General features: G+C 52.7%; 1 protein-coding gene across 1 annotated transcript; it reads right to left on the bottom strand.

Moving 5' to 3' along the window:
- Positions 1–2827: 2827 nt before the first annotated feature.
- PI16 (peptidase inhibitor 16) lies at positions 2828–11785 on the bottom strand. Its single transcript, XM_071449958.1, has 7 exons — positions 11446–11785; positions 10291–10458; positions 7457–7694; positions 5957–6169; positions 5240–5349; positions 4873–4961; positions 2828–3933 (listed from the first exon to the last, which is right to left on the bottom strand). Exons 3-7 carry the CDS (start codon positions 7610–7612, stop codon positions 3824–3826), a joined length of 678 nt encoding a protein of 225 aa, XP_071306059.1. The 5' UTR covers positions 7613–7694; positions 10291–10458; positions 11446–11785; the 3' UTR covers positions 2828–3823.
- Between the last annotated feature and the right edge of the window lie 49 nt (positions 11786–11834).

Genomic DNA, 11834 nt, shown 5'->3' with positions numbered 1-11834 from the left:
AGGCAAGGCTCTGTCGGTTTTCCTCCGGTTTGGGGCCACACGGGTCACCTCTCTCACCACAACAGCTCTGCTGCTGCCCCCCAGGTCTCTGAGCTCTGTGGATTACTTTGTCCTTCACTAGCTCTGCAGTCAGCCATGCCCTCAATTGTCCAACAATTCCTGCAAGTGGGGTCTGAGGCCAAGATCTCACCAGGTCTTCAACCCCAATGGTCAAACCAGAGATTCCCATGTATTGCTAAGGCAAATCTGTCTCTTGATGGAGACAACCTCCACACATTTGCTGTTGGATCTCTGGAGCCCTGGAGAAACATCCAGAAAACATCAACACGGGCTCCAGCTCCTGCTGGCCAGCTCACCATGGCCTGGCTTACAAGGAACAAGGCAGTGCTGAGAATCACAGAGCCATGGAATGGTTTGGGTTGGGAAGAACCTGAGAGCTCATCTCATTCCAACCCCTCTGCCATGAGCAAGACACCTTCCACTGGACCAGTGCAGGTTCTGGTCTCTCCAAAGGTGATGTGGAGATGCAGGGCCAGGCTCCCCATAGGCCCTGGCACTACAGCAGCCTGGCTGAGCCCTGCAGGAGATAACATGGCCACAAGGATGAAGGAAATTGGGATTCACAGAGCTTGTGGGGAAGAGCAAACAGCCCTGGAGGAGTCATCACCAGGGCATGTGGCTCACGGGGAAACGTGAGTAAGAGCTGATGCCTTTGGCTAGTGCAGGGCGGCTGCCAAAGGGGTGCAGGGCCATTTCTCAACTCCCAACCTGCTGTGACAGCTTCTTCTGGAGCCAGTGTCAGAAGCATCAGGATTAGCAGTGCAAGGTCCAAGCCCCACCCTGGAGCTGAGACTCGTGTCCAGCCGGCATTAGGTAAGTGTGTGTGGAATGCAGCTTTCCTTCTGCTCACTCAAGGAACAGCCCATCTCCCACCCCAGGGAGCAGCAGCCACTGCATGGGGACAGGGACAGGAGCCACACACCCACACCTGACAGGCTCTGCTCCAGCCTGGTGCCTCCAGAGAGGCCCCACTCTGCAGCACAGAAGTGACCAAGCCTGAGTTTCTACTGACTCACATCTTGAGGTCTCCAGCGGGGCTTGACAGTGTCTAACAGGCTCCTGCTCTGCTGTGGGAGTAACAGGATCTCTCTTTTCTCCCTACTCATCTGGGTTTATGAGCTCTGGAGGAGTTTATCATCTTCCACACCATTCATCCATTCTATTATTTAAAAATGCTGGGACACAAATGTTGATGGGGAATTCCTCTGAGCTGGGCAGGGTGACAGTGGGGTACTGTCCAAACCAGTACAGTGAGTGCCAAGGAGAGCTGAGGTGAGGAAAGCCACCCCATCGGTGACTCATCTGATTGTGTCTGTCACCACAATGCCTCAACAGCTGCAGGAACAGCCCCATTCCCACCCAATTCCAGCTCAGCAGGTCACCAGGAACACCAGACTCTCTAGGGAGGTCCCAGCCTCCTGCAGCCTTTCCAAGGATCTGTGAAACTGGAGCTCGGGATGAGGAAAATGACCAGGGCTCACTTGCAGCTCTTTGGCCAAGGTATCAAAACCTACCCTTGGTCATCCCAGTTTTGCCATTGTGGATTTGCCACCCTGGCAATGCAGAAGGTGTGAGCACCACTCCCCTCTGGCAGCTGAAGACAGGAGCGACTCTGGAAGCTGTGCTGCAGACTGGACATTGGCAGATTGGGAAAATTAGATTCCTTACTCCCAGGAGAAGTGCCCTCCTGTTTTAGTTTTGCAGATGGTTGCAATGGACTGGAAACAGGCCCAGGGATAGAGGGAACCCAGCAGGTGAGGTTGATAAAGAAGCCAGGCCTCACAAACACCACAAATGCCACCATTTCACCCCAGGCAGCACGGCTGATGGGTAATGCCTTCTCCTCCTCCCAGAAAAAATGGCCATAAGGGTGCAAGAAGCTGGCAGAATGTCTCTGCCAGGGTCACCTCGGTGCCAGAGTCCCCTTTATGCCAAGCCCAGAAATGGAGTGGAAATGCTGAAAAAGTCTCCCTTGAATGTTTCTGTGCACTCCCCTGTGTACCACACCAAACCCTGCCCGTGCCTAAACCCCCAAATTCAGCATGAAGCCGAGCCCCCAAATGCCTGTGTGGGCAGGCTCAGCCCTGCTGTCCCGGGGAGCAGGGCAAGAGGAAAGCGGATTTCCTTCTGGGTTGGAGTTTGCTGCTGCAAGGATCTCTATAAATAGGTCCTTGCACAACAGCCTGTCCCCACAAGTCAAAACCTCCAGGAAAACAAAACTCAAGGGTTTTCACAGCCCCACACCAGTGATAAAACACTGCCATCCTGGAATTCTGTTGGTGGCTGATAATCAGCAGCAGCATTCTGCCTCGAGGCTCTCAGCAGCGTGGGGGATCCAGCCCTGCAAAAAATCAGGGCTTGCCCGAGTGCCCTGGTCTTGCTGGGAGGAGAAATGTTCTTCTGCTCTTGGTAGAGTTTCTAGGGAACTTCTAGGGAATGCCACACTGTCCTTCACACAGATGCAAAAGCAGACGAGGTCCTGAAATGCTGTCCCAGCTCCGAGCCCTCTCCCCTCACAGGGCTGAGGAGCCGCCTCTGGGGCCGTGTTTTTATCACCTGTCCACAAGGCAGGCAGGGATTTCTCCCCCAGGACAGCGGCAGCAGGAGATAAGAAGCAGCCACGGCACCTGGGCACGAGGTTATTTTGAATCTGATTCTTAACTACACCTGAGGCTGGCAGTGAAAGAAAGCTCAGAGCTCGGGCAGGGTGTGGGGGCGAGTTGAGGTGCCCAGTTCCCAGCGGTGCCTCTCCCAGTGCCATCTGCTGGTCACCTCCTGGCTGGGCTGGGCTGGGCTGGGCTGGGCTCAGAGCTCAGGGCAGCCTGCAGCCAGCTGGGCTCCTGCTGCACTGCTGGGGCTGCTGGGCAGCAGAGCCACCAGTGACCTGTAACAGCATCACTTGTACCTCTGGAGCTCAGATTGTACCGACACACGTGGGGATTTGTTCTCCCTGACCACACACACACAAGTTACACATCAAGCAGGGTCTGTATTTAAATTTAAATACACTGAAATTATGCAATGAAGCCATGCAGGGAAAAGCTACATGAAGGAGCTGGTGGCCTCTCTCAGCTCTGATGGTTTCTCTTCTGTGTGTGCACAGGTGCAGGCACAGGCGTAAAATGAATCTGTGGCATTGGAGTGACTGAGGAATGGGATATGTGCCAGAGAGCAAGAGAGAGGGGGGAGGCAAGGGCTGCAGAGTGTGAAGAGGTGAGGGGAGAACAGCTGGGCAGTACTGGCCAGAGCTACACCAGAACCAGGAGGAAACAAATCCTCAAAAAAGCCACTCTATTTGGAGAAGATAGGAAAGAGATAAAATATGTCCAAAACTGAAAGAAACACACTGGGAGGGAAAAGAGCCTTTCTGTGGGAATCAAACACCAAAGCCAACCACCATGTCTCACTGTCCCCAAGTCACCCTGCTGTCCCCAGGGTCAGGCTGTGGCAGGGCCTGCTGGCCACATGGGTTTGTGGGTGAGTGGGAGAGCCTGGAAATGTAACAGAAGCCAGGAAAAAGGAGAAGCATCCAAGGTCACCAGCATTATGGCAAACACCCTCGTGCCCTCAGGTCTCCTCAGGAAGGGGACAAAGCTGCCCCAGCATCAGCTGCCCTTGGCTCTCTGGGGCTGCAGCAGAGAAGGCAGCACAAGGAGGGAGCGTGGGAATTGTCCAAGGAGCTCCTGAGCCTGCCAGGGCTGTGGAACAACCAGCGCTGACAAAAGCCTTGGTGAGGGGTGCAGGCACAGCTGAGGAAGACCCTTCAGAGCAGAAGGCCCACCAGGATGGCACTGGGGAGGAGGAAGAGTGAAAGGTCCAAGCAGGTACTGGGGGCTCCTCCTTTGGGCGGATCCGAGTTTGTCCCCGGTTTTGCTGTGTGCAGGGCGGATATGGAAGGAAAAGAAGAGAAGATGAAGTTAGAGTAGAAGATCCTCTTTATTGAAGGAGCTAAGAAGCTCTCCATTGTCTGCCTCAACCTCTGGAGATGGGTCTAACTTGGGCTCAAAGGAAAGAGTGATCCTGGTTGCCTCATCAGGTCTTTGTGCTCTGGCTTTGTGGTTGTGGCAGTTTTCAGTCGTGTCTTTGCCATTACGGCACATGCTGGTGTTGTAGCAGCAGATACTGGCTTAGCCACACTTGGGGTGGATTTTGGCTTAGCCAGAGTTGTGGTGGGTTTGGGTGTTGTGGGTTTTGGCCTGGCTGGGGTTGTTGTTGAGACAATGGTGGCAGGTTTTGGTTTGGCTCTTGTGATGGGTGAGAGTTTGGGGGTTTGGGCTTGGCTGTGTTTGGCAGTGTGGCTGTGGGGGCTGGCTTGGCTGTCATTGTGGTTGGAAGTGAGTTTTTGGATGGTGGCTTGGCTGTAATTATGATGGCCTCTGATGTTGTGGGTTCTGTTTTGGCTGTGGCTGTGAGTTTTGGCAGGGCTGTTAGGGTGGGGGAAAGAGATGCAGAGATGAAAAGTGCCATGGGTTAGGGCTGGCTCACCTCCACAGATCCATGCACTGAGCAGGACCAACAGAAACCAAGGAGGGCCTGAAACAGCAGCCAATCCCTCTCAGGTCACTCTGGGGTTCCCAGCCTGGAGACATCTCATGGCCCTCACAACCTCCTGCCATGCAAGGGGCAAATAATGCTGCCTAACAGGGTACAAGCCCCTTCTTATCTTAAGGCAGTTGTCCTGTCTCATGGTCCAGCCCTGGAACTGCAGTTCAGGGGCTTCCTGACAGCTCTGGGAGGGTTCAGAGCTCAGACCAGCCCGGGGTCTCAGTCCCAACATCCCCCCCAGGGCCATGTGTGGCTCTGCTCACTCACCACACAGGTTGTTCACACAGACTGTACCCCTGGGACACAGTTTACACGAGGGTCCTTCCCGGTAGGCCCTGTTTTCCTTTATTTTACTCCTGGAAGCAGAAAATGCAAAGATAAAGAAGACATGAGGAAAGGGGAAACACCCATCCCAGAGAGGGGGCTGATTCAGCTGGGATATCCCAGCCAAGGCAAAACTTGGGATTAATGTAGAAAACAGGTCTTGGTCTCCTGCCATGGCCTGTCAGGGCTGTTTACTCACCAGCCTGACCCCAAGGCAGCTAAAGCCAGGGCAGACAACTCTGGGGGGTGAGCAGATCCCTCATCCCCCTCAGAACAGAGCAGGGGATGGACATTGGGGCCTGGGACTTACGGGGGATAATAGTTGCAGACAAGCAGGTGCAAGTTCTCTCCTTCCATTCCATTGATCTTCTCACAATAATTGCTCCCACAGCCAACACGAGTTGTTGCTGCCCAGATCACCTAAGGCAAAGACCAGGGTTGAAGGTGAAGGAACAGGCTGAAGGCAGTCTCTCCTCTGGCCTTAAAGGCTGCTCCAATATCTTCCTCATCTCCCAGCAGGTGCCCCAGATCCCTATTCCCACGTTGCTTTGGCATTCAGGATCTTACCCCGAACCACCTTCCCAAGGCCATATATTCCAGTGCCACAGCTTTCCTACCATATAATCTACCCAGGCAGAACATCACCACCTCTGCTTTGGTCTTGGAACCAACCATCCATCCATCCATCCATCCATCCATCCATCCATCCATCCACCCACTTACCACCATCATCTCTTCTCCTCCTTGCTCCCACCCAAGCTGTGAAGAAACACTCAGATCTCATCCTTCCACCTAAGACAAGTTGGCACTGAGTTGGCACTGCTGAGCAGCCAAAAAAAAAAAAGGGCTGCAGAGTTTGTCTCAAAAAAGTTCTCCAAAAGGCCACTCATGGCTGACACCATGCCCAGGTCTGCATCTATCATTGTGAATCCCACCTGGTTCCCTGTCCTTTTGCAAAGATTTTGGGAGGAACTGGGCAGTGCTCCAGCTCCTGTCCCAACAGTCCCTCCACCCCAGCAGCTGGTACCTGGACGTAGTTGTCACACGAATGCACAGGGACACACTCGGATGTTGTCAGGTTGAAGAATTTCCTCTCACTGTTCCATCCTTCAATGGCAAATTTTACATCCAGGGTTGAAGGTATAGCAAAGAGGTTTAACCTGCCTGGGCCCCCGTTCTGGCCCCACTTGCACTTCTCTGCATGCCTTTGAGCATCAACCTCCAGGTCGGTGTCCCAGGTCTGAAAGGAGCTTGGTGTCAGCACACAGGGAGGGACACTGGGCTCTCCAACAGGAACAAGGCACTCACCAAGGACCCCTGCTCTGTCTGGCCAAAGTTTCCCCATGCATGAGGAAAATTCAAACCCCTGCCCAGCACAGTCCTCAGGAGAGGGGAGCTCCATGGTCAGCCTCAGCACAAGCCTTGGTTTAACCTGCCTGGGCCCCCATTCTGGGCCTAGATGCACTTCTCTGCATCTCTTCAAACAGGAGAAGGTCAGGGCACCAGCACAACTCTCACAACATCTCCTGGAGCTTATCTAACACCATCATGGAGCATTCTCAACTCAGCGTGGAGAAACCATCACAGTGCTGAGGGTTCTGGCTCTGTCCCCTTTGATTCTGCAGTCACTGGTTAGGTCTCCTCTCCCTGAATTTTTGGCTTTGTTTGGTTGTTAAACTCCCATTTACCAGCCCACAAAGGCTTCACTCATTCTGGGCAACTTCTGGGCCAGGCAGGGAGATGTCCTCCAAACACACTGTGACCCAAAAAGGAAAGGGCTCCAACTTTCCAGGATAAACAGTTGTCCTCCTCCTCCCCATGATTTGCAAACAATAAGGAAAAATCACATGTGGTGCAAGATAAAACTTCATAGCCAAGTTCCAATCAAATCAAGAGTCTGAGCAAGACAAAAAGCACCAGATCTAGAGCTCGGTTTTGCTCCCACTGCAGCCACATGTGATGTGGGACCTGATTTGATTTCCTCAAGCAAAATGGGGGATCCCTCACATCCAAGGCAGCCCAGCAAAAGGCATGGGGAGGAGTAGGAGCATGATGGGCCCAAATAACTGACAGACTTGACCAACATGTTTGAATTTGATGCAAATACAGAGCACTGTGTGGTGTCCCACACAGCAGGATTCCCCCACCACTCTTGGCAATGACCATGGCAAAGTCTCCAGGTCATGGCACCTGCTCATGGCAGGGTCTCACCTGCCCTTCCTGCCATCACAGGGAGCTCCAGCAGGCACTCATGTGAGCGAGAGCTGCATCCCTCTCATGGAAGAGCATCTGGGGACTCACATCACGCTTAGGAACTTCCAGAAAATGATCAAAGACAACTCCAAAGGTAAAGGAAACTCTTCTCTTTAGAGGCAGTTTTGGGAACCCCTCCATTAACACCTACTTGTAACCCTAGATGAGAATTGCTCTGCCTCCCCTAAGGAACTCCCTGACCCCTCCTTGCATTAAGATCCAGCCTTGGACCACACAAACACCCCAATATTCCTCTGTAATAAAAGCCACTTACCATCTTCATCATAGCCTGGGCAGGAGGAGAGACCTGGGAGCGATATTTATTGTGCTCATCCACGATGATCTTCTTTTCTTCATCACTCAGGCACCAGCTCAGCTCCAGCACTGAGAGCACCAGGAGAACGGGAGGAAGACCTGAGCTCAGCATCATGCAGGCAGCTTCTGCTCTCAGCAGCCCACGGCTCTGGCAGTCGGATTTAAAGCACCTCCCAAGAGCCAGGAACACCCAACAGCTTGAAGATTGGGGAGGAAATGTATTTATTGGAGTTTTGGAGCCACGTGGGACACACCCGTGTCATATACCAGCCTTGATGGAGAGGCTGCACTGGGCTGGTGCCAACGAACATGCAGGGTCACTCTCCATGCCTGAATCCCAGTCCCTGGATTGGCATTGTTCATCCAAACCCCTGCTGCTCCAAACCTCAGCCATCCCCTGAGACCCCCATTATGGGTCCCCTTGTTTACCTCCTGTCCTTTTTCTCAAAATCACAGAATAGCTGAGGTTGGAAGGGCCCTCTGGAAATCATCCAGACCAACCCCTCTGCTGCTCCAAACCTCAGCCATCCCCTGAGCCCTCAGTTATGGGTCCCCTTGTTTACCTTCTGTCCTTTTTCTCAAAATCACAGAATAGCTCAGGTTGGAAGGGCCCTTTGGAAACATCCAGTCCAACCCTTCTGCAAGATCACCTGGAACAGGTGATACAGGAACATATCCTGGTGGGTTTGGGATATCTCCAGAGTGAGAGACTCCATAACTCCCTGGGCACCTCTTCCAGTGCTCTGCCACCCTCCATGGGATGAATTTTTTTCTTGTCTTGAGGTGGAACTTCTTGTATTTTGAGTTTATGGCCATTGCTCCTTGTCCTGTTGCTGGGCATCACTAAAGAGTCTGACACCATCCTCTGACACTTCCTGGATATGTTTATATGGACTGATGAGATCCCCCTCAGTCTTCTCTTCTCCAGACTAACCATGCCCAGGTCCAGCAGTCTCTCCTCATCAGAGGGATGCTCCAGTCCCTTAATCTTTATGGCCTCCATTGGAGTCTCTCCAGTAACTCCTGTCTTTCTTGGAGACCAGAACTGAACACAGATATGGCCTCCCCAGAGCAGAGCAGAGGGTAAGGATCACCTCCCTGACCTGCTCCCCACACTCTGCCCAATGCCCCCTCCCAGGATCCCATTGTCCCTCCAGGCCCCAGGGCACACTGCTGGCTCATGGCCAACTCATGGAGCCCCTGCTCCTTCTCTGCAGAGCTGCTCTCCAGGAGGTCACCCCAGCCTGTGCTGGTACCTGGGGTTATCCATTCCCAGGTGCAGGACCTGCACTTGCTCCTGTTGAACCTCATTAGGCTTCTCTCCATCCCACTCTGCAGCCTGTCCAGGTCCCTCTGAAAGGCAGCCCAGCCTCAGGTGGATCAGCCACTGCCCCAGTTCTGTGCCATCCCCAAACCTGCTCAGGGTCCATTCCATCCTTCCCCCAGGCTGTTGATAAACAAGTTAGATAAGACTGGACCCAGTACTGATCCCTGGGGAATGCCACTGACTACAGACCTCCAGGGATTCTGCTCTGCTCACAACCCTCTGAGCTCAGCCATTGAGCCAGTTCTTGATCCACCTCACTGTCCATTCATCCAATTCACATTTCCTGAGCTTATCCATAGGGATGTTACAGGACACAATGTCAAAATCCTGCTGAAGTCAAGCAGACACCACCCACTGCTCTCCTCTCATCAACCCATCCTGCCATGCCATCATAGAGGGCATCAGATTGGTCAAGCAGGATTTCCTCTGGGTGAGTCCATGCTGACCACTCCCAATAACCTCCTTTACTTTCAGGGGTTTGGTGATGATCTTCACAATGAGCTGTTCCATCACGTTTCTGGGGATGAAGGTGAGGCTGACTGGCTGGGAGTTTCCCAGATCCTTCTTGTCCTTTCTGAAGACAGGACTTAACACTGGCTTTTCTCCAATCATTGGGCTGCTCTCTCATTCTCCAGGGTTTTTTGAAGATGATGAAGAGTGGGTGAACAACAACCTCTGCCAGCTCCCTCAGCACCTGTGGGTGCATCCCACCATGGATTTATGGGTGTTAAGTCTGCCTCTCTCTCAACCTTCTGTGACCAAGGGGAAGTTTTTCTTTCTCCATCCTTCATCTCTTACTTCCAACATCTGCGATTCCTGAGGGCTGCTCTCAGCAGTAAAGACTGAGGCAAAGAAGGTGTTGAGTAATTTCACCTTCTCTGAGTCTTCCATGCCCAGGACACCCACTGGATTCAGCAGCAGCCCCACATTTTCCCTAATCTTCCTTTTGCTGCTGATGCACTTGGACAAGCCCTTCTTGTTGTTCTTGATGTCCCTTGCCAGACTCAATTCCAAGTGGACTGCAGCCTCCCTCATTGCATCCCTGCATACCCCAAAGATGTTCCTATAGATCTCATGTGCCCTTTTGCAACATCCCATAAATTTCTTTCTTCCATTTGAGAATTGCTAGAACCTCCCTGCTCTTCAATGCAGTTCTCCTGCCCCCTTTGCTTGATTTCTGGGTCATGGGGATTCACTGGTCTTGAGTTTGGATACTTGAATATTGACCAGCTTTCTTAGGCCCCCTTCCCTTCAAGAGCCCTGTTCCCTGGGATTCCTCTAAGTAGGTCTTTGGAAAGGTTGATTAAACCCTCTGGAAAATCAGGGTTCTAGCCCTGTTACTGCTTTGCTCCCCACACAGGATCCTGAGCTTCACCATAACATGGATCACTACAGGCAAGGCTTTCCCCAAGCTCCCCATCTTCAACCAGGCCCTCCTGGTTTGGCAGTACAGAACAGAAACACACCTCTCCTCCTTGGCTCCTCCACCACTGGAATCAAAGTTATTCTCAATGATCTGCAGGAACTTCCTGGACTTCCAGCCTGTGCAGGGCCGTGTTATCTCTCCAACAAATCTCAGGATGGCTGAAGCTCCCCAGGAGAACCAGGACCTCTGACCATGAGGCTGCTTCCAGCTGCCCAGAGAAAACCTCATCAGCTTCCTCCTCCTCACAGGTGCCCTGTAGCAAATACCCACCACAGTGCCACCCACAATCTGTAACAACAATCCCACAGCAACTGACAAAGCCCTGTTCTCACACGGGTCTTCCCCCGTGCCTGGAATGCAGGGTTAGAAATGTGTTACAAACAAAGGCAGCAGGATGCAATTGCTGAGAGCAGTCTGCAGCACTGCAACTCCCCAGACAGAGGCAGAGCCCACCTCTGTGATGGGGGACAGCATTTGGCAGCTGAGGAACAGCCCCTGGGCTGCCCAGCCTGCTGGCAACAGGGGCGAGCTGAGCTTGATGCCTCTGCCCTGAACCATCAGGAGAGGGGGAGCAGGAGAGGAAGAACAGGGTACAGAGCTGAGATGGCCCCAAACAGGAGAGCTGGGAGTGTGTGGCTGCCCTCAGGGCTGGCTGGAATAACCAAACCCTCTGACAGGGTATGTGCAATGCAGCTTTCCTTCTGCTCACTCAAGGAACAGCCTGTCCCCCAGCCCAGGGAGCAGCAGCCACTGCATGGGGACAGGAGCCACACCCATTATGACCCCAAACACACCATTATCCTTGCCTATGTTTGGTAGTGTCACCTGCTCATCCTTGGGAACCCAGCAGGGAGAGATTGAAAGTGTGCAAGGAAAATGGGCTGCACCCTTTCAACCCCACCACAGGGATCAAGGGGGTCTCACACTGGGTTTAAGCTCCAGAAACCCTTTGTGCACTGCCCCAAAGCTTTGGGATCCCAGAATTAGCTCAGCTTTGCCAGGGAGTTTCTGGCCAGAGTCATATCTCCGTTCTCCCATCCCTTCCTCCACCCTCCTGAAGGTTTCCTCACCCCAAACCTGCTGCCACCCAGGACTGTCCACCCACACCTGACAGGCTCTGCTCCAGCCCTGCTGGCTCCAAGAGGCCCCACTCTGCAGCACAGAAGTGACCAAGCCTGGGCTTCTACTGACTCACATCTCGAGGTCTCCAGTGGGGCTGGCTGGTGTCTAACAGGCTCCTGCTCTGCTGTGGGAGTAACAGGATCTCTCTTTTCTCCCTACTCGCCTGGATTTATGAGCTCTGGAGGAGTTTATTGTCTTCCACGCCTCAAAGTTTGGCTAAAATCAGCTGGATTGTGAAGGAAAGATGGAGATTGTTGCTGGGAAGAAAGGAAAGGAGGGACAGGCAGAGCTGTTGTATCAACTTTGTTCAGAAAATCAGGCTAAAACCTTTCCCAAACTGCTCCTTTTCCACAAAGTGCTTCTTATGACATTTTCCTAACAAAAGTGTTCTGACTTTTCATTTAAAATTACACTTCCCTTAGAAAAAGTGTACCAAAAAAGGTTAAATAATCCCTCAATAGC

Source organism: Agelaius tricolor, unplaced genomic scaffold (genome assembly GCF_023055355.1).
Source record: "Agelaius tricolor isolate 1412-34295 unplaced genomic scaffold, bAgeTri1.0.p SCAF_30, whole genome shotgun sequence".
Taxonomy (NCBI): Eukaryota; Metazoa; Chordata; class Aves; order Passeriformes; family Icteridae; genus Agelaius; species Agelaius tricolor.
The sequence above is the reverse complement of the archived record's forward strand: the minus strand, read 5'-3'. Positions and strand labels throughout refer to the sequence as shown.